Below are 22,400 nucleotides of genomic sequence, written 5' to 3'. Positions count from 1 at the left end.
TTCATTTAATGGGGGCACTATCAGTTGACGTACTTGAACAACCCATGTGAGAAGAAAGTTATTGTATGCAACTCACTATTCTCATCTAACAAAAATAAGAAAGAAAATCTGGCAAATTGACGATGAATGACTGTGTATTTGGGATTTGTTACTTGTAAAACAGGTTGTGTACAACTTACTCACATGGGTGGGATCTACACACTCAGGTGAGTTTCACTCATGTGAGTAGTTGTGTGCAACTTGTTATGTACCAAATTTTTTCCTGTGTATTTTTCTCACTAATTTAATGGTTTTTTATAGGCAACTGTCACTGTGTCAGTATATTATTTTCACGTAGGAGAGCAACTAAATGATTACCCATAGGTAACTCACGACATTATAACTTTGCTTTTAATGAATCTAGGCATAAGAAAAACAGCCTTATTCTCCACTTAACCAATATTATTTGGTGGCAAACGATGTCAAATAACTGTGTTGAATACCAGGATTAAATACTAGTATATTCTTGAAAAGTTACATATTCTCAATTGTGGTTCCAAAGATCAAATATGACAATAATCCCACCCTTTTTACATATTGAAAATTAACGGTTAGATTTTGCCTGAATCTCAGGAGTACATAGATTTAACATTTTCCACAATTTTTTTTTTCTTTTTCTTTGGAAAAAAGGGTCAAACAAAACTGATAGTAAAAGCTTAAAAACAAATTAATAAACGAGAGCAAGAAGCCAAAGAAAGCGCGCCAAAAGCAAACAAACTATGTGGGCCCCTCCTTTTGTTCCCTCACGTTCAGAACACCAGCTTCCTACGAGGCGCCGAGACTTTACTACAAGTCCCTGAAAAAGCAGCGAGATCTCGGATGGTCTCGCCAATCAAATCCTTAAATATTAGCCGTTCGATATCCAAAACGGCTTCGGACATCTCGATCGGCCAATCCAGCCATCCACTCATGCCATCCCCTGAAAGGTCCTTTCTTAGCACCCCGCGGATAACCTCGAACAAGTCCTCCGATGCATCCGTCTCCCCAATCCTCTGAAATTCGGACCAAATTTGTTGCAATGAAGTAGAATTAGTCCATGAATTGGGCTTCCACGGTGGCAATTCTCTGTTTCGATTGAGAATTTCATTGATCGTGTCGAAAATAAGCCTTCTTTGTTGTCTTGGAACCTCGGAGATTTCCTTTCCTTTTAGATACTGTTGCTTCTCAAGTAATAGGAATATATCGGAGTCTTGGGGTAAATAATTTGAAGCTCGGAGGATCTCCGATATGTACACATAATCGCAATCACCGGATTTGCCTTCAGATTTTGATTCCATGGATGACATTGCTAGGCTCCAAATATCGTCTTCCAATTCAACCGATTGATCTGATAAGTTCACCAAAAACAAAAACAAAAAGGAAAAAGATGATAAGTCATACACACTAATGCTAATATAGTCCACGGAGTGCGACAGTAACAAGACAACAGGCCAATTTGACCAAGAACGGCATAAATTGCTCTCATTTGCGGGGCTCAAAGTGGAATCAGTCAGTAATTCAGACTAGGGTTTGGTTCTAATCCTTATGTTAAAAGTTAATAATGTCAGTACGGAGTATGAAAAGGAACCAACTAAAAGCAGCGTAAACTGATCTAATTTTGCTACCATCTATCAATGGTCTCAGTCAGAGTCATTTTCACTGAGGTATACACCTTCCCAGCAGCTACGGCATACCGGGGGGATTAGAGTTAGATTTTCTCACATCAGGTAATTTTTCAGAGAAAGAGAACTCTTGGTCCCCCCCCTCCAATTTAATCTAAGTGGGGTGGGTGGCCAGGGTGGGTGGGTTATCGATTACCGTTGAATTCATCTGTTCGCTTTCCCTAGAATACGCCGCCCTACTATTTACACAACGAGACGACGACGATTACTCCCACGTGACCGTACCCCAAAGCCACATTTCAACCAATTAATTCTACCCACGTCAGCAGTATACATGTTGTTGGCACTCCAGCTACATTGCTGGTGTGGCGTGTATTTATTGGATTTAAGTGACTGGACTGGCTAAAGTAGGCCTTGGGTCTTAAATGGAAAAATATTTTTGTAAAACGACATTTCTCAACGCAAGTTACATGGGTGAAACTAATGTAAGTGTCTTGCGGTGAAACTCATATAAGTAGTTTCGAGTTAGTCTGAATTTGAAATTTAAAAAAATGCGATTTAAAATAACAATTTTAAAATGTGCAATTTAAAAAAAATAATTTTTAAAAATGTTGTTAAGCGTTTAGCAAAATCGCAGTTTAACTTTTAAAATCGTGAATTTAACTTTAAAATTCTGCGTTTTCAAAAAAGCAACATCTTATCTACGAATTAAAAAAACAGATTTTTTGCGTTTTCAAATCGCTACTTTTAAAAACACAGTTTCCAAACGATTTATGTTCTACGATTTGATTTAAAATCACACTTATCGTTTACGAAATCGTAATCCCAAACACAACCGAAGGCTACATTTCGGCCTAAATAATGCCGCATTGTGTTATTCACAAAGTATGCAATGTTTTTGTCCACCGATCACTTTTCGGCCTAAATAAGGCCACATTTAATTTAGCGAGGCAGGTGAACGAACGTAACCCGTAGTCAAATGCAAAATCTAGCAACGAATATCTGAGTAAGGAAGACTAGCTGAGCGAGAGTGTGTTTAAGTTACCTTTGAAATCAATTCTCCGTTTCATCACTGGGGAAGGCGATGACGAATCGTCCTTGTAAAACGACGAGTCAAGCACCGAGACTGGACTCGGCTGCAACTCGGTCGCCGTGATCTCAGCTATACTGTGAAGCAGCTTATCGCACCTCTCTAACAAGCTCCTACCCTCCTTATTATCCTCCACCTTGGACTTCTACAACCAAAAACAGTGCCAGAATTTACATCAATGAACAAACAACTAAATCTGGTTAACCCACTCTAATCTAATCTAAATCTATTCTATTTTCCTGTTACTATCATTAACGTACCTCTGTATCCGTATGTGAGCAAGTGCTAATACTGCTTTCCGAAACGGTGGTGGATGCCTCGTCCTCCGCCACCAGTTGTTTCATCCTCGGTGACCGGGTGGTGACTTGTTGATCTGATCCAACTCTCCTCGCACTAACCTTAGGAGACTGAACAGGAGATACCCTTTTGTTTTCCACCGAATCAATCACATTCAATGTCCTCTGCGTTTCAATGCTCGGTGGTCTTCTTCTACTCGGGCTATTCGCGCCGCTCCCGTTTCTCTCTCTCGTCTGGTACCGTCCGTTCCGATCAATCTCCGTCCTTTCACGGCGTGGGCTCACGGCCGGCAACGTCTCGTTCACATGCCGCCGAACTCCGGCTCTCAATCTAAAGCTTGAAGGCGGAGAGTCGTTCCCCGTCCGACCCGTCCGATTCACTGGCGACCTCGCGGCCGGCTTCATGACAACGATCGGAGACTCAAGGCTCCGATGATCGTAAACGAAATTCCTGTTGTTCATTTGGTTTGAAGGTTTCTTCGAATGCAAGAGACCTTTGAGCTGCAGAGCTTCGAGGATATGCTTCAAAGTCTCCAAATCTTGGGACGGCTCTTCGATCCCTCTCATCTTCAACCTCTTCTCAATCTCTCCGTAGATCGAAACGCTCTGTTTCGGCTCAGGAAAGAAGTCGGCCGAGTCAAAGAAGCTCTTCCTCTGCCCCATTCCCCTGCACTGCGCCGCTTTCGTTGCCCCACTTCTCACATTCCGTGCGCTGAAGCCCCTGGAATCCACACGTCTGTCACCGAAACTGTGCGTTTCATTAGCTGTATTGTTGTCAACCACCTTCCTCGGAATGTTACTCTGATAACTCGGTTGCTGAGTTTGCCTCATCGGAAAGTTGAAGTTGAAGTTGTTGTTGCCGTCGACGAAACGGTGCTGGAACAGATCTCTGGAAATCCTGGACTCCGAAGCGGATCTCCGGAGCTCCGCTTTCTTGGCCGGTTCAGGATCCGAATCCGGCAACGGTTCGAGCCCCATGAGCCGCGCAATAACACTCGGCGACTTGCGCTGCTTATCGCTGTCCTCCGCCGCTTCATCGCATCGACCAGATGACAAAAATGCAGCGTTTGTACGGATCTCTCTCGGCTTTAAGCTTCCCTTAGCATCAACCACGGCTCGGCTGTCCAAAGAAAGTCTGGGAGCATCTTTGCAGAACTTCCATGATGTCCTAGTGGCTTCTTTCAGTTCAAAAATAGGGAAGGGAAGCGGTGACTTGGTCGGAGTTTCCACCGGAGTAGCAGTCTCCGGCGCCAGAGCTCGGACCTCCGGTAGCTGAGACTGCTTCAGTCTCTCCGGCGATGGTGCCGATCTCGTTTGTTGTTGTTTCTCCAATTCTCCCGATACCTCCGGAGAATCCATGCTCTTCTCTGACTCCGGCGTCGAATCCACCGCCTGAAAATTTTGCATAAGTCAATTTCCTTCATTTTATTTTTTTATTTTATTTTATCGGCAACCAAACAGAGGACAGAAAATGTTTTAAAAGAGCCAAAACGAGAGACTTACCAAAGATGGAGGGAGGCGTTTGGTGGAGTAGAAGCGTTTCCCGGCGAGAATCTGGTGGCGGTCGAAGATCTGAAGGAACCCAGCCATGCAACCCATTTGCTTCTCCAGATTCTGGTCTTGCACTATCCCCGTCGTCATTTTTCCGGAAATATCTTACTTTGCCTTTCTATTTTCACTCTCTCTCCAAACACTCTCTAAAAAGGTCTAACTCCTAAGCCTCCCCTCCTACATTCCTCTCGCTCTCAATGGCTTTAACCGAGACTCCCGCTTTTCTGGTCATTTAAAGGGAATATTATTGGGAAAGTATTTTGCCGTTTTCTTTTTGAAAAAATGACAAAGGGATCGGGGACAGTTTGGGGAATTGGAAATTAGGTCCGCTTGAAATTGGGATTCCCAAATTTGTGAGGACTTTGCTGCAGAGATGCGTCTGAGACTCTGCAGGAGAGCCTCCGTGGGTAATGCTTGCAAACGTGTCAGCCCACCCACTTCCTAGGGTCTGGTGTACGTTTGAACGAAGACCCTGATTGACCCCACCATTTCCTATACTACCCCTCTAGTATTGACTGGAAGACGTCAGCCGTTCATTGTAAAGACCGATCAGGGTGGCTGCACTTGAAGCGGCCTGCAGGCCCACCTGAGTAACTTGTTCTTTCATTTGGTTTATACATCCCCTTTTTCTATCTTTCTTTTTTTTTAAAAAAATTATTATTAGATTTATAGGGCCGAAAAAATCATATGGACTCTAGTCTACATATTCAGTAATTTCAGTCTAGCCTTCCTAATATACTCCATTTCTCCTAGCCAGTTTCGTTATGCTCTTCTTCTCCTTTTATGGAATGAATTTCGGAATTTCTTTTTCCCTAATTATGCACCCTCCATACTAGTACCCCATCCGATTAAGGGTCCGTTTGAATTTGCAATTTTAAAAAGTACGATTTAAAATCACGATTTTAAAATGTGCAGATTTGAAAAAAATTATTTTTAAAAACGCAGTTAAGTGTTTGACAAAATCATAGTTTAGCATTTAAAATCGCAAATTAGCCTTTAAAATTATGCGTTTTTAAAAAAACACCATTTTACCTACGATTTGAAAAAGAATATTTTCTGCGTTTTCAAACCGTAATTTTTAAAAACGCAATTTCCAAATGATTTATGTTCTGCGATTTGGTTTAAAATCGCACTTATTATTTATAAAATCGCAATTCCAAACGCACCCTATTACGATTTCGTAGAAAAAAAATGCGATTTTAAACCAAATAGCAGAAAACGAACCGTTTGAAAACTGCGTTTTTAAAAAAATGCGATTTGAAAACGCAGAAAAGTGCTTATTCAAATCGTAGGCAATGTCGTGCTTTTTTAAAAATGCAGTATTTTAAAAAGGCTAACATGCGATTTTAAAGGCCAAACTGCGATTTTACCAAATACTTAACTGCGTTTTTAAAAATCACTTTTTTAAATTGCACTTTTTGAAATCGTAAATCCAAACGGACCTAACTGTCCCTAATTATTATAAAAAACTGATTGACAATATTTTACTAAATTACATATAATTTAACAAATTACATTAGATTTACATCTTTCAATATATTTATTATACATCGGCCTAAATCGTTAATTCCATTTAACCATTATATTGCCAAAGTGAATAATAATTCTTGAAAATTAATAAAGATATAAAAATAAAATCTTTTATGCAAAATGGTTGGTTAGATTTCTAGTAAAACACAAACCTGTTCCGTCCATATATAGTAGAATCAATTCAATTTTTATTTTATTCCATAATTATCTCAGGATCCACGTAAATTGAATAATACAGTAAAATCATGAATAAAAAAAACAATTAAATTTCATATAGAAACCGTTTAATTTTTAAACTATAGACCAACAATTAAAAGGTAGGCCGTGACTTTGAAAAAAGAAAAAGAAAAAAAGAGCATCGTTTTCCAATCTGATGACAAAAGAACGCAGGCGGGCAAGACGCACATACTGAAGCAGGCAGGCAGGCAGCACCTGCTGGCCAAAACGGGGGCAATGCGTCCAAAAGACTCCCAATTTCTTAGTACTCCAACAGTCACCGCTTCAGCTACGTGACGAGAAACATGGGAGAATGATAGGGGTGACCCATTTCGACAGTTAGGAGCCACGTGGCGGGGACATGAAGTAAAAGAGGGAACACACACTAATTTATATATATATATATATATAAACAGTATATGGGAGAATCAAAAAAAGGGCCAGCAAAAAGATATATAGGGCTTGTTTGGTAATTTTGAAATTAGTAAAAAATAATGATATGATATAAAATAAAATAAAAATTGTATAGAAAAGTGAAAAAATTTTGTATTATAGTGAATTTTTTTTATTTGAATAGTAATAAAAAATTATTGAATATGATATAAAAAATAAAAAAAAATGAGAATATTTTGATGTTGATTGTTATTAAAAAATGTAAAAAAAAAAAATTAAAAAATTATAAACAGTAAAAAGCAATACTCTACTCTGTCCCTGCTGTTTTCAAACAAGGCCATATAATACAAGAGGTGGGACGTATGCAGTAAGGATGACTGATGAGGCTTTGCACAAGGTAAGGACATGGCTAACCGCTTCTGTAGGTGGATAGTTGTCTAACATTCTTGGTTACAAAGACAAAACAGCAGAATGTACCAAAACTCCATTTCAATTGTGGAACAATCTGCAGTACACGTTTACAGATCCATTACGTCTTCAGCGTGGTTGTTTTTGTTGGTGCAAGCTTCTTAGAGCACTTGCACTAGCAGAATATTTTTGCTTGCTCACCCATGCAGTGATACAATTAACAAATACTAAAAGTCATTCTTTTATTATTTTTGTGTTCTTCTAAAAATAATATGATTTTTAAAATGATCACTATTGAATTTGTGATTGATCACTATTGAATTTTAATCAATTAATAATTTTAAAAGGTACATCATTCTTAGAGGGGCACAAGAGTGACAAAAAAGTAACTTTTAGAATTACTAGCTGTGATACCTTAAACTAGTAATTATTTAATAAAAGTATTAAGTTGATTTTCTGATTCGAAAAGCTATTTGACATATTTAATAACTTTTTGCTACATATACATTAATAATATAATTCTATAAGCTCATTTGAATTATAATGTTTTTTCTTTTTTGAAAATATTTGAATTAGCTTTTTGATGTATTTTGTAAGGAAAAATACACATATTCTCATCAAATAAATACTCAATTTAGTGATTTAGGGAGCTTCAATCATCAGCTTGCATATTAGGCAACAAGAAAGCCTTGGTATCAATGCCTTTCATTACAGGGGCCCTGCTTTCCCTTATCAAATCTGGTACGAATTTCTCCAAATTCGCCTCTCTTTTTTTCGCCTTTTTTTTTTTCTTCAATCAGCATTTATTCTCCCGGTAATCTTACTTGTCTAATTCTCCAAACTTCTTTTACTTGTGGTTTCAACGATTGTGTCAAAATATACAAACATGCAGGTAACACAGTATAAATGGTCAAAGACAAAATTTCCTTTTGAATTGAATTGGAAAAAGTTTGATGCGGACCAATTAATACAAAGAATAGGATTCGCTCGTTCATGGTAACCGTAACTTCCAATGGCTAATTCGAAAAAGTCCGATCTCCCCAAAACACAGTAAACTGTATTTCACATAACAATAATCAACTTAATATTATTTCATAGTTTGTTTCGTTAAATATACAATTAGGCTAACAAACTCATGTAGGAGATAGAGTTTCACTACTTCTATCACATTCCTTTAGCTAGATAATCCTACTGCTATTCAAAGAGAACTTTAAATGAAAACTACTACTACTCATCTTCTTTTACTAGAAGAGATTAAACTCTTTTTCAAACTACTACTTCTATTTAGACTAGATAGCTATTTAGATAAAGACTTAATCCTTACAGATTATGATTACATCATTCCCTCCCACTAACCTTTCCCTTGACCTCAAGGAAAAAACAAGAAAACTGTGTCCATATTTCTTTTTTCCTTTTTCTAAGCCACACAAAAGCTCGTCGTTGCTTTAACTCAGTTGCACCATAATAAAGAATAAACCCATGGATTGAACAGTGCAAATTTTCGTTTGAAGGTGATGCTTTTGTTTTATTCATTGGTAGTGCGGGCTGAAGAGATGGCAACATTAGCTTATGGCATTGCTTTTTGATCCGTTGTCAGCTCGGGCTGAGGAGATTGTTGCAATGTGGACCTTGCAATGTTGCCTGCGTTGCTGGCTCCAATGACGTCTGGATCTGCAACTGGGGTGGGCGGATTTATGGCTGGTCGACAGTGGTTTGGTTGAACGTCGACTTGAATGGATCTTTATTGCTTCAACAACTCTTTTCTTCCTCTTTTTTGTAATTGTGGCAGCCAGTGGAATAAGCGTTATGAGCAATGATTGGCTTGCTGGACAGGGACATGGTGAAGAAAAACTTTCAATTTTCCTTATATGCTCCTCCATCTTTTTGTTAGATTTTTCCTTCCATACGAGAAATTCTAACCGCGTATTTTCTATCTTAGCTTGTTGCTCTACACTTAAAAAGAATTGGAAAGACATGGTGATGTTGTGGATTGGAGATTGTTGTAGAAAGCAATCAACCTTGGTTCTGATACCAATTGATGCGAACCAATTAATACAAAACACAGAAAAATGATAGATTGGCTCGTTCGAGGGAACCGTAACTTCCAATGGCTAATTCGAGAAAGCCTAAACTCCCAAAAAACACAGTAAACTGTATTTCACATAACAATAATCAACTTCCTTATTATTAATTAATAATCCCCTTTAAATATAGGAACAATACTTATCGATTACAAAGATAACTATTAATCAAAATAGGACTTTTAAATTATCTAACTAACCCACTAAGATTAAGATGGACTCTTTTAATTCTAGACTAGAACTCTATTAAGACTCTGACTCAATCTTAAACTGGAAGATATAACTCCCCTTATTGAACTCTAACACGAGTCAAAACCAAATAATAATAATTATATCATACTCTTCCCCTAACAATTTTCTTGTCCCTGAGGAAAAATTCTACAACGTTTAAAGATAAATGCTAAAGATAATAACTAAGGATAAGATATATGACAAAATAAATAAATAAATCTCTTTGGTGCCACTTCACTTCATGTTTATCTTGGTTGCTTTGTTTGAAGTCACGTGACCCAATATCTTCAACAAATTATTTTTTCTTTTTTCGTTTCTTTCTGAAGCCGAAGAAGACAAGCTGATATGAACTCCACCAACAAATATGATGAAACCCGATAGCAATGATGGTTTGAAACCCCAAGATCGTGTAGACAAGAATTGTTGAGGCTTGACCCGTCAACTAACTAGATGAGAAACCAAGACTACGAAGGATTGAAACGCCACACCAAGAATCTGAATCTCTTCAAGAATCAAGGTGATAAGTTTGGTTGTTTGAACGCCACAAGATTAACTTGATAAGCTCAAGAAGTTCTTTCAAGAACTAAGAGGAACACAAGACCTCACAATAATAATTTTCTGAAAACAAAAATCTATATCTTACAAAATTCGTAATGCCCATCTATATACTTGGAACAACCCTCCAAGAATAGGAAAAGTCTTAACTATTGCTTTAAAAGCAACACAAGTGCCAACATAAACAAGTCCCCACATTTTTAGGTCTCTTTGGACTTCTAGAGGCAGCCAAAATAACTAAATGACTAAATTCATAACCAGCCAAGACCAAGTTCATTCCCCTATTTAATATCCTTGAAACTCAACAAGTTCACACCCTTTAATGATCAAACCATGCTGGTCACGTTTTTGCATGCTAATTATCCTCTTCAATTGCTTTGATGACATGGACTAAGCCTTGATTATTATTTGAGCCCATCTTGGTCTTTTTAGAATCAGCCCAATTCTCTTGGATTAGTCCATTTAGTGCTTCCTTGAAACGTTTGGCTCTAAGTCTTGTAATTGGGCTACTAGGAAGTGACAAAGGGTCTTGCGCAACTTCAGCTCCATTCCCATGTGTATGATCAGCATGTCCAGCTCCTTGGTTTCCATCACAAGCGTCTTCTTCTTCTCTTTCTAAACCAAATAAATTTACTTGAAAAATAGAAACAGCAAGAACATAAGAACGGATTAGTAGGAGTTACGGCCCCGTAAGAGTTTTTGACTTTCGGCGCGGTGCTGTTTGGCCTGTGGATTGATAGGCAAGAAGGCTGACAGGGACGACACGTTTCGAAGTTTGGATTCGTTGCCTTTTGGATTTGCAGCTGGGGTAGACTGATTTGCGGCTGGTCGATGGTAGTTTGGTAGGACACTAGTGTGGATGGATTTTTTTTTGCTTCAACAACTCTTTTCTTCTTCTTTTTTGTGATGGTGGCAATTGATGGGGTAGGTATTATGGGCAAGGATTGGCTTGCTGGAGAGGGACATGGTGGAGAAAAACTTTCAATTTTTCTCATATGCTCTTTGCATCTTTTCTAACTTTGCTCGGTCCTCTTCATTCCAGAAAATTTGGAAAGACACAGTGAATGGGTGGATCAAAGATTGTTATAGAAAACAATTAACCTGACTCTGATACCAATTGATGCGAACCAATTGACCAAAACATAGGAAATGATAGATTAGCTCGTTCGAGGGAACCGTGACCTCCAATGCTAATTCGAGAAAGCTTGATCTCCCAGAAAACACAGTAAACTGAATTTCACATAACAATAATCAACTTCTTTATTATTCATTAATAATCCCATTTAAATAGATGAGCAATACTTATCGGTTACAAAGATAACTATTAATCAAAATAGGACTCTTAAACTATCTTACTGACCCACTAAGATTAAGATGGACTCTATTAATTCTAGACTTGGACTCTATTAAGAATTTGACTCAATCTTAAACTAGAAGATATAACTCCCCCTATTGAACTCTAACACGAGTCAATACCAAATAATAATAATCATACCAAAGTTCTTTCAATTTAGTCTATTAAAATGACACGTATTCAAAATACAAGTAATTTTAGTAAGCATTTTAAAAAATGCACGTAAGAATGTTTAATTTAGGGTTTTCTTTACAACCTTTGGTATATTAGTATAGGAGTAGGAAGATATTATACATGGATGATTGTTGCTCAAGTGCTTTCTGTTCTACATTACACAAAATCTTTGATCCAATATGTTAAACTTAAACTGATATGTGTTTCTTGATCATGTTCTATTTATAAATGTGGTTAGATAGGTGTTTTTTATTTGAAAAAAATATTTAGATGTAAAAAAAAAAAAAAAAAAAAAAAGAAAAAATTGTTTATGTATGTTTTGGATTGTTGGGAGAACATAAAACAAAGAGACAACAAAAATTTAACGAAACATATATATAGACTATAGGTGTGTTTGTTTATAAGTTGTACGCTTCCTCTTCAAAATAATAATTACTGGAAATTTATAGGTTAATAAGTCTTCCTTAGCTTCTTCTATACACATATATACGTAGTTGTGAGCGAGATGAGTTTACAATTTTCATTATAAACCAGAGTCACACCATATATATATATATGAGTGAAGCTAGCTAGCTTATAATAGATAGCGCGCTGCGGTTCCAATCGCCAAATAATGGGATCAGGCTGGTGCCCCCATGTGGTTTGTCTTTTGGACAAATCAGCTTTGAGCTTTTCTGGTTGCTCCATGTGAGCCTACAACCCTCTCTCTCTCTCTCGTCAGACCAAGACCAAGACCCTATTTTAATTTATATCTTAGAAACACCCCAACATCTCTTTCATTTTGTCTTGTCTTTGGCCTAAATAATTATTAGATAACAAAGCATGCACAACCCTTTTTACTTATCAGTATCTCTCTTTTCATTTTTTTAACCCACATGCATTTCAGATCTGCAAAGCCCCACTTCGATCTCACCCGCTCATCTTTTGAAAATTAAGGATTTTTTTTATTTTTTTATTTTTTTAGTAACTTGCAATTAGTGGGGCCCGGCCGTCCTCAAGTTCCCATGTCCTGGTTACATGAATCATGAATGAATGTGGTGGGAAAGCACAGTTTCCAAAACTGAAACTCCCATCTCTCTCACCGACCCTCTTCGATCCCTTCTTCAGTTCTTCTTCTTCTAAGCACACATTCCTTAATATCCTAATTAATCCTGAATGCGTGGACCAGTAATTTGGGCAGCCTTGCAAGCTAGAGAGCATGGGCTATATAGAGTATTATTCCTTGGTCCTAGCTATGGAATTTTAGGAATTATTCCTTGGTCCTAATGTCCTATGGAATTATTATAGGCTAATCCTTAATCCTAATCCTATATATGTACGTGATTCTTGTTTATGAGGGTTTTACTAAATATTGGAGGGCGTCCAAATAGGAACCAATTCAATTATATATATTATTGATTTGTTGTATATGCATCATGCATGGGTCATTGTAATGCTAATACCACACCTTTATTTAATTTTGTATCTCTACTGGAGACTCGAGCTCCCTTCCCTTCCTCAATCCTCCCTCTATGAGTACAATTATATATAATAAATAAATGAATATCATTTAAAACTAAATGCTTAAATTGAGGAATAAAAAGAAAACCTGATACAGCCTAAACCACTAAACTCAAATGAATATTCAAACTTGTCAAGGGAAACGTGCCTCTATACTTTAAAATTGCCCCCCCAGATGCTCTCGCTCGTACAAGAAGAAGCATTGGCATATATATATATATATATAATCATGTATAAAGTAGGTGATTGGGCCAAATGGGATCTGGGAATGCGGAATTAATCATGAAGGAGATGGGATTCTGATTCCTCTCAGTCTCTGGGTTTTGGCATGCAGTTGGACCACTTTTAACACTGATAAGTCCTATCTATCTATCCCTTTACTCACATGAACATCTCCCTAATATTTATATAAATGCCCAACTCTCCCTCTAATTCATTTGCTGCTTTTTATATATATATAAAGCAGCAAATGAAAGGGAGAGTTGGGCATATATATATATATATATATATATATATATTGCTCTGAGCCGCGTCTGCTTCAATTCTTGTAAACAAAGTTTATTTTGAAGTCAATTTTACTTTACAGCGAATTATCTCCCTCCCATTGAGATGAGAGATTTATAAATTCACATTATGAAAATATTAGATGTTCTTTCCATTTGTCTTTGGATTAGGAAACTTATCTTTAGTGGCCGTGCTTACAATTGATATTTGGTTCGACTAATATTTTAGCAATCATTCTTATTATCTTATCATTCATGATGTCGTTTTTAAAATTATTATTAGAATAAAATTTAATTGTGATTTATTTTAAATTCAATAGTAATTTTAAAAGGCACGTCAATTTGAAGAAAATAAAAAGATGTACTTATCGTTACTCTATTCGTTAAGCTAGAGGAGTAATTTATGCAATTATGTCAAAATTGATGAAATTGAAATGAAAAAAAAAAAAAAGAAAACAATTATATTGGGTACGTACCAAATGCAAAGTTATAACAATAATTTTTCTTTCAAATATTGAGAAAACTACATCTGAAAATCTGTATGTGATTGATTAGTTGGCATCTTTGTCATGTTGTAGGGAAGGCTAATTAATCCTACATCCCCTCATATACCCTGGATTCTATTATCACTCCGCAACTATGTCAGAATTTCACAATATTCAACATGCATGCACAATTGCACATGACATTTATCCATTCGAAAATAAAAAAGACAAAAAAAAAAAAAAAAAAAAAGAAGGGAAGAAAAGAGGGGATGAGACCTTGCACATGATAATGACACCTCTCTTACACAAGCATGTTTTTGTGCTAGATCTTGCCCCTTATCTCCTCTAATCCTTCATTACTATTTAAATTAAACATCAACAATCATATTGAGAGAAAAAATAAAATAAAAAATAAAATTTAGCCTCCAAATTTTCATGCTATTTCAATTTAATATTTGAATTTATTTATTTTGATAATTAAATCCTTAAGTTTTCTTATAATTTCAAATAAGTCACTTTGTTAACGTACCATGCAATTAATTTTCGACATACCACGTCATACCCATTTAATAATGTGACATCGCTCTCATTTGATACATTATGGATCAATTGTATGTGCTACTAGCATAATTACTTGAAAACTACAAATATATTTTAAATAAAAAAATAAAAAATTATTAATGCATAAAAAGTTATGTTTGAGTTTCATATACAAGCCTATGGTATATTATTTTCACATTAATATTTCATTATGCTGATGTGCAATGCCAATCTTTCCTATATATATATATATATATATATATATATATAAAAGGTTAATCCAATGATAAGCGGGAAAAAAATTGTAGTTTTTCACATTACTCTATTATTTTCATCCTTTGTTATTGGATGATGAAGATAACATTCTTTCTTAATTTAAATCCAAGTGAAATAAATGAGGCATGATATAGTTTTTTTTTTTTTTTTTAATTATTATTCTAAATAAGATAGAGATTAAGTTATAAAAGTCACTAATAGAATACAATTAATACTCGGGGGTATCCTAAAATGAATGAATACGCTACATTTCTCAATTTTAAAGGAAAGCAAAGCAGTAGCGAGTGTTCCGAGAGGCATAAAATGTGTGTATCTCCCAACACAATAATGAATGCATTTTATGGTAAAAGAGATGCTTTAACGGTCTTTTACAAAATGAAACGGAACGTGGTTGCTTGGTTGTGGTTGGTTTCCGTTATCCACTTTGCTTGGGAAGCGTAGCCAATCAATCTGCCAAAAGTAGTCCCTCACATGTCACATGCACCCCCTTGGAGGCATCGTGATGTAATCATAATTAACCATTTTCATAACAATATTTAATTTCTCCATAAAATTTTACTATTTAAGTTCACATATATCAATACATTTTTTTTTTTTTTTTTTTGGGTTTATTTATTAACGATGACGTAATGAATTTATTTATTTGTATTCGGTTTAAAGTTATCTATCCAACTCCAAACTTGTTTCAGCATGTGGTGGAGCTTCATATATAGTACAATGAATTAAGTATATGTAAGATAAATTTAAGTTATCCTTATCTTATGTTTAGATTTATTGGTTTTTCATATATCTTATACTTGCTTGCTCGTGGTATGCGTATGTTAATTGTAAATTATAAAACCTTATTTAACATATAACTTATTGTTATTGGTATTATTTATACTAGAGGGACGTAAATTTTTCCAGCTAACATCAACTGTCCACCTTGGGTCTATATTTTTCTTTTTAAATAGTATGTAACGGGCTTAGCTTTTTTGATATCTAACCCAGCAGTAAATTGCAACGAATAATAAACTAGTAGGCATCCTAATAATTAAACGAGACAATCATGAAAATAGACACAGAAGAATATCCGATACTCAAAGCATAAATTAAATAATAAAAACAAATTAGATCTCACAGTTTTATTTATTCCGAGACTTCTGTTTCCTTCGACCAATTATGAAAGTTTAGCTTGCAGGGCCATAATTAAAACTAAAAGGAGAAGTTAGAGAAGAGGGAAGAGAATGATGATTTCTAGTCTGATGATTCTCCCACTTTATACACATTCATCCCCATATTAGAAGCCTACAAAATCTCTTAAAAATATGCTAAAGCTTATCCCTTATCTTTTAAAGATATTATAAGGCTCATCTCTTATCTTCTAACGATATTCTAAAGCTTATCCTAAAATAACAATATCCAAATCTAATTAATTAAGGAAAATATTAAAAATAAAATAAAGTCCAAATATAATTAGGAAGGTGGTATTTTCAGCTGGACTTTCGTGAACAAGATCTGAAAACTTCCGCACATAGATTGCGTATTAGAACGTCAACTTCAAGCCCAATTTAGACCTTGATTCAATCAGTATCTCTCAAAACACAAAACATAAAAGTTGTAGATATTTTTCTTGGTATTCCATAGCCTCTTGAATCATCTCAATCGGAGCTCGGATGTGAGAGTTATGCCTAGATTACGAAGTGATGTCGAAACTGTCCAAAATCGCCCAATTATCTTTGTTTTGCATTTAACGCCTCTATTGCATCCTAAATCAAAATAAAAGAATAATGAGTACATTTAGGAACCAAATAAGGATAAAAGTATAAACATTAAAGGAGAAAAATATGACATTTTGCATTCTTATCAATATATATATATCCAATGTTCAATATTATACAACTTATAGAAAATCAACATTAATGCCATTGGAGTTTTGGACACCAATCCCAACACTATTCGCATCATTCAGCCTTATCCACCTCAACCCATGCCTATTTATGTCACCCCTACGCTCTTCAGGTTTCCCTACTCTCCATGCATCCTAGCTACCCCATTTCTTGAGCGAGAGAGAGATCCTAGAGAGAGAAAGAAGTGATCTTGGTGTTGTCCAACCTTTATTGAGGTAAACCTTGAACCTTCAACTCCTTTTTCATGTGTTTTGATCATGTGTTGAACCTTAAACCTTGAACCATGATATGTTCATGATATGTTTTGATCATGTGTTGAATTTCTAAAAAGTTAGGAGCTTACCCTCATTTTTCATGAACTCTCACGTTGGTATGATTTAACCATGTGTTGAATTTCTAAAAAGTTAGGAGCTTACCCTCATTTTTCATGAACTCTCACGTTGGTATGATTTAACATGTTGTTATTAAGCTATTATGAGCCTTTGTTAGAATGGAAAATGGTCTGGGATTGGGTTTTGAGTTTTTTTATGCATTCTGGTACCCCTCAAACGTTCATTGTATTTGACCAAACATTTGATCCTTGCCGATTAAGGTACTAAGGTTGTATTTAGGTTTTTGACGTGCATGGGTTAGGACTCTCATTGTATTATGTTAATGTTATGGTATGTTTTGTAGTAGTGGGAGTTCGAGATGTCTGAGTATAACGCCCCAAATTTGAGCCAGCAATTTTGTGAGCAGAAACCTTCAATTCCCACGTGACATTACTGTATTAGAGATGAACTCTTGCAACGGAATATATATTTTTTCCTAAAGACTTAGGAATTGATAACACAACACATAAAAGGGGTAGGAGCATGATACTGAGGGGTAGGAGCATTGGCTACAACAACAGGTCTGGATGGAAAATTTTTGGGAGAGAACTTTGGAGATAGTAGGCTTCTGTGCTTGGGAAGGAAGTTACGACCACCTTGAAGATTGAATAGAGCAAAGGTAGTTGTGTCTACAGCTGCAGCCTATTGTTGATTGCGCAATGTCTCATGGTTCAAGAGTTTGTCTTAAAAATCTTCAAAGCAAACTTGTTTCTCTCGAGTCATAAGAGAAAAAGGATAGGATAAAACTGTTGAAAGAGGGATTAAGGTTGTGAGGACCCCATTTTTTTTTTTTTTTTGGTTTTTGGTTTTTATACAAAATGGAATCACCACAATAGCATGATGTTTAGTCACTAAGCCAACATCAACATAATGCATCTCATAACACATGCATCATATATCAGAGATAACATGAAAAATGAAAATTGACTTCTAAAATAAATACAAGTGTGTGTGTGCACAAAGTGTTAACAAAAATTAACAATGCGGAAAATAAATAACACAAGGATTTTTGTTAACGGAGTGGAAATTCAAGATGAGAAAAAACCACTCCGGGGCAGCCAAACCTAGGATATCCACTATTCAGAAGACAAGACTAGATATAAGATAGTAACACTCACATACCCCTGATGCAGTGGTCGTACCTTGCTCTCTAACGTGTAACCTAACACGAACGCCTCCCAACCAGGTCTCGTACCTGAATGGGTCTTCAATGGAATCCTTTACCTTATGGCCAACCCCTAAGATAGACTTCAAGTTAAGCGCAACAACAGCACACACAATAATGGCTCTAGAGAGAACAAATCAGCTCAACAACCTCACAAAATAACTCTCTAAGCTCTAGTGGAATTCAATACCGAATTCTTGCAGTTCTCAATGCCCAGAGGCCTCTATTTATAGGCTGAGGGTTCAAATGGGCGACTGCTTTGATAAATACGGGTGCCGTCCGGACGGTGGACATGGGCTGCGACCAGAATTGCGAGATTTTCGCTGAAAATCTTTCCTGTTTGAGAGCCGTGTCTAGACAGTGAGGCACTGTCGTTCGGACGGTCGCACGTCCGCTGCAAGTAATTTCCATATAAGGCTTCGCACGTCTGGACCATGGGGGATGGCCGTCCGGACGGTTGATCTTCTACACGCAATTTCCATATCTGTTGAGCGCGCGTCCGGACGATTGCAGACTGGCGTCCGGACGGTTGAGTTTGAATTGCAATTCTTGCCTTAAGGAGTAGTGCCTTCGGATGGGAATCCATGTCGTCCGGACGGTTGCAACAATCTTCCCTTATTTGAACTTGGAAAGAAAATCTGAAGCTCGATCACTGAGAGTCGTCCAGACGGGCTGTTGAGACGTCCGAACGGATGCAAGCTGGAACAGAAGCTTCACGATGCAGAGGAAGGTCCGGACGGTAATCCACGTAGTCCGGACGGATGATGCTTTGGTGTGTTGGGCGTCCGGACGGTATGGTACGTCGTCCGGACGGCTAGAACTATGGACAGATGAGCGTCCGGACGGGATGACACGTCGTCTGGACGGCTGGCAAGGAACCGAATTCTCTAACTTGTAAACAGTGCAGAATCTCTGGAACACTTCTGAATAGTGGAATCCCTGTGAAAAGCATCTTTACATACAAATGATTTTGTCCATTCAGAATGAGGCCAATTACACACTAACAAACTCCCCCTTTGGCCATTATGGGACAAAAATCACTTGACCGATTTGGAAATACATTCCTGGTCCAAATAAAAATTACTCCCCCTTTTTGTCACAAAGGGACAAAGGGTAAAAAAGAGTAATGAAAAACAAACACACCAAAAATTACTCCCGCTAACGGTCTCAGAAGGACCAGGGTAAACAGAGTAATAGAGTCTAAAAAATTAAACCAACATGGACTGAAAAAGTTGCTAAAAAGAGAAAAGTAACAAGGTAAGGTTCTTCACAAGTATAGTAGCTCACGCATGTATATCCATATGAAAAATCAGTCAAGGAGCAAGTCAGAATTATGCAAACATGGAGTTGATAGACAAGTATAACATATACAAAGATTACCCTGCAAACATAATAATGAAAATAGCTTGCTCAACTCATGCAATGCGTGTGTGTGTGTGTGTGAAGACTCTTTTCCCACAAGGTTTGATTTTTACAAATATGACAAGAAGCAACCAGATTTTCTAGACAAGAGAGAAAATCAATGCAAGATTAGTCAAAAGTCAAACCTTATAACTTACTAGGGCCTAGCCACCCTCATCTGATACACTCCTCCTGAGATGCAGCACCTAATTGTTTTACTTGTACCATGAAGGACAAGGTAAATTTTACTCGCACGTAAAGGGCAAGGCATATTGCAAAATCAGCACATAAGCAGTGATTATACAATTTAAAGCGCATAATTTATATGTTTTATTGCTTGATTCTTATGGTGCTGCAATCTAGAGGGGATGCCAGAGTTTTTAGGTTCTAGGTTCAACTAGCATATGGTCAATTTGACCATCTTATAAAAAACCTCTTCTCTTATCCAGAATTTCTAGGAGCAAAAAGTCAGAGAAGGAAAAAAATATGCACCTTTGGGGAGCCTAGTAGTGTACGAAGTCATCACATGAGACAAGCAACTATCAAACAAAACAATGAGCAGGAAATTTTTTGCATATGTCAGACTTATGTTCTCAGTCACGTGCAAGCATAATACATCAAAGCTCAATGAACTAGTAAACCAGAAAAGATACATGAGATAGCTGACATACCTTGCGAATAACTACCCTGCTACAAAACTCCCAATTTTTTTTTTTATTTTTTTTTTATTATTACAACATCATGCTATCAAAGGACAAAAAGCTCATCCTAGCATGGAAACACATGTCTAGGACATGGCACAAACACCAATGGCTTTCCGGAGGGACTCAAACCTGCTACCATCTAGAGGTTTGGTAAGAATTTCAGCCAATTGGTTTTCAGTAGGGATGAAAGAGAGAGATACTACCTCGGATTCCACAAGATCACTCAAGAAGTGATGTCTGATATCGATATGCTTGGTCCGAGAGTGCTGAACTGGATTCTTGGAGATGTTGATAGCACTATTATTATCACAGTTGATAATCATAGTATCTTGAGAGAATCTGTAGTCACCTAGTAGTGTCTTCATCCACAATAATTGGGTGCAACAGCTACCCGCATCAATATATTTAGCCTCAGTAGTGGAGAGAGATATAGAGGCTTGTTTCTTGCTCATCCAAGCTACAAGATTGTTCCCCACATAGAAACATCCTCCCGAGGTGCTCTTTCTATCATCAACATTACCGGCCCAATCTGCATTAGAGTATCCTACAATAACAAGATTTGTTTCTCTAGAGTACCAAATGCCATAAAGAAGGGTATCATTTACATACCTGATGATACGCTTGACCGTAGTGAGATGAGATTCCTTAGGATTTGCTTGAAAGTGAGCACAAACTCCCACACTGAAGGCAATGTCTGGTCGGCCGGCTCTAAGATACAAGAGACTCCCTATCATACTTCTGTAAAGGGATGGATCAACGGATTTTCCTGCAAGATCACTACTAATCTTGACACTGGTGCTCATGGGAGTTCGGGCACGACTCTTTCCATCAAAACCAAATTGTTTGACTAGATCCTTAGCATACTTGGACTGAGAGATGAAGATGCCTTCAGTAGTTTGCTTGACTTGTAGGCCAAGAAAATAGTTCAGCTCACCAATCATGCTCATATCAAATTCCTGCTTCATTTCTTCAGAAAACTCATGGGCAAGAGAGTCTAAGGTAGCTCCGAAAATGATGTCATCAACATAGATCTGAGCAATGAGTTTATGAGTACCTTGATTTCTGATGAACAAGGTTCGATCAGCTTGTCCCCTTGTAAATCCCTTAGCTAGGAGATAAGTGGTGAGACGCTCATACCATGCCCGAGGAGCCTGCTTAAGCCCACATAAAGCCTTCTTCAGCTTGTACACATGATAGGGATGATGAGGATCTTGAAATCCCTTCGGCTGTTCTACATAAACTTCTTCTTGAAGAACACCGTTCAGAAAGGCACTCTTTACATCCATTTGATACAGCTTGAACCCAAGATGACAAGCAATGGAGAGAAGAATTCTGATGGATTCTAACCAAACAACTGGAGCAAAAGTTTCATCAAAGTCTACTCTCTCTATCTAAATGTATCCCTGGGCAACAAGACGGGTTTTATTCCGAACAACAGTGCCATGCTCATCTGTTTTATTCTTGAAAATCCATTTAGTACCAATGATATTTTGTTCTGCAGGACGGGGAACCAAGGTCCAAACATCATTTCTAGTGAATTGATGGAGCTCATCATGCATGGTAGACACCCAGCCTTCATCCTGTAGGGCTTCATCAGCTTTCTTGAGTTCTGTCTGAGCAAGGTAGCAGTTGTAGGAGACTTGATTAGCTACTTCACTGTTAGGTTGAATGAATCTGCTTCTTAGCCTACACCCTTCATCTATGGTCCCAAAAAGCTGCTGAGGAGGATGATTGTACTTCACCCATGACTGCTTGTGAGGATCTACAGGAGTATCTTCATCTTCATAAGTACTGGAAGTTGTGTCTGAAGCCGTGGGAGGGGAAGGAGGCTCATCCGGATACATAATTGGAGACGCCTTGACATTATCAATTGTTCCATCTGTAACTTCAACTGAAACGAACTGATTTTCTTCCCCGCTACTTGGTCTTTCAACCTCTTCATCATCAAAGACAACATTTATGGATTCCATCACAGTCTCTGTTCTTTTATTGAAAACTCTGTAAGCACGACTGGTTGAGGAATATCCCAAAAATATGCCTTCATCGC

At 37.2% G+C, this 22,400-nt stretch overlaps 1 protein-coding gene across 2 annotated transcripts; it reads right to left on the bottom strand.

Moving 5' to 3' along the window:
• Window positions 1–506: 506 nt before the first annotated feature.
• On the bottom strand, window positions 507–4,969 carry LOC133851979 (protein LONGIFOLIA 1). Of its 2 annotated transcripts, none has more exons than XM_062288616.1 (4): window positions 4,530–4,969; window positions 2,991–4,418; window positions 2,686–2,872; window positions 507–1,366 (listed from the first exon to the last, which is right to left on the bottom strand). In XM_062288616.1, exons 1-4 carry the CDS (start codon window positions 4,665–4,667, stop codon window positions 789–791), a joined length of 2,331 nt encoding a protein of 776 aa, XP_062144600.1. In that variant the 5' UTR covers window positions 4,668–4,969; the 3' UTR covers window positions 507–788. The 2 variants fall into 2 exon arrangements, with proteins under 2 accessions (XP_062144600.1, XP_062144599.1); XM_062288615.1 differs by having other exon boundaries at window positions 509–1,366; window positions 2,686–2,875; window positions 4,530–4,968.
• Window positions 4,970–22,400: the final 17,431 nt, after the last annotated feature.

Source organism: Alnus glutinosa, chromosome 12 (assembly GCF_958979055.1).
Source record: "Alnus glutinosa chromosome 12, dhAlnGlut1.1, whole genome shotgun sequence".
NCBI classification, from domain to species: Eukaryota; Viridiplantae; Streptophyta; class Magnoliopsida; order Fagales; family Betulaceae; genus Alnus; species Alnus glutinosa.
Note: the sequence above shows the minus strand (reverse complement) of the source record. Positions and strands in the feature narration are given on the sequence as shown.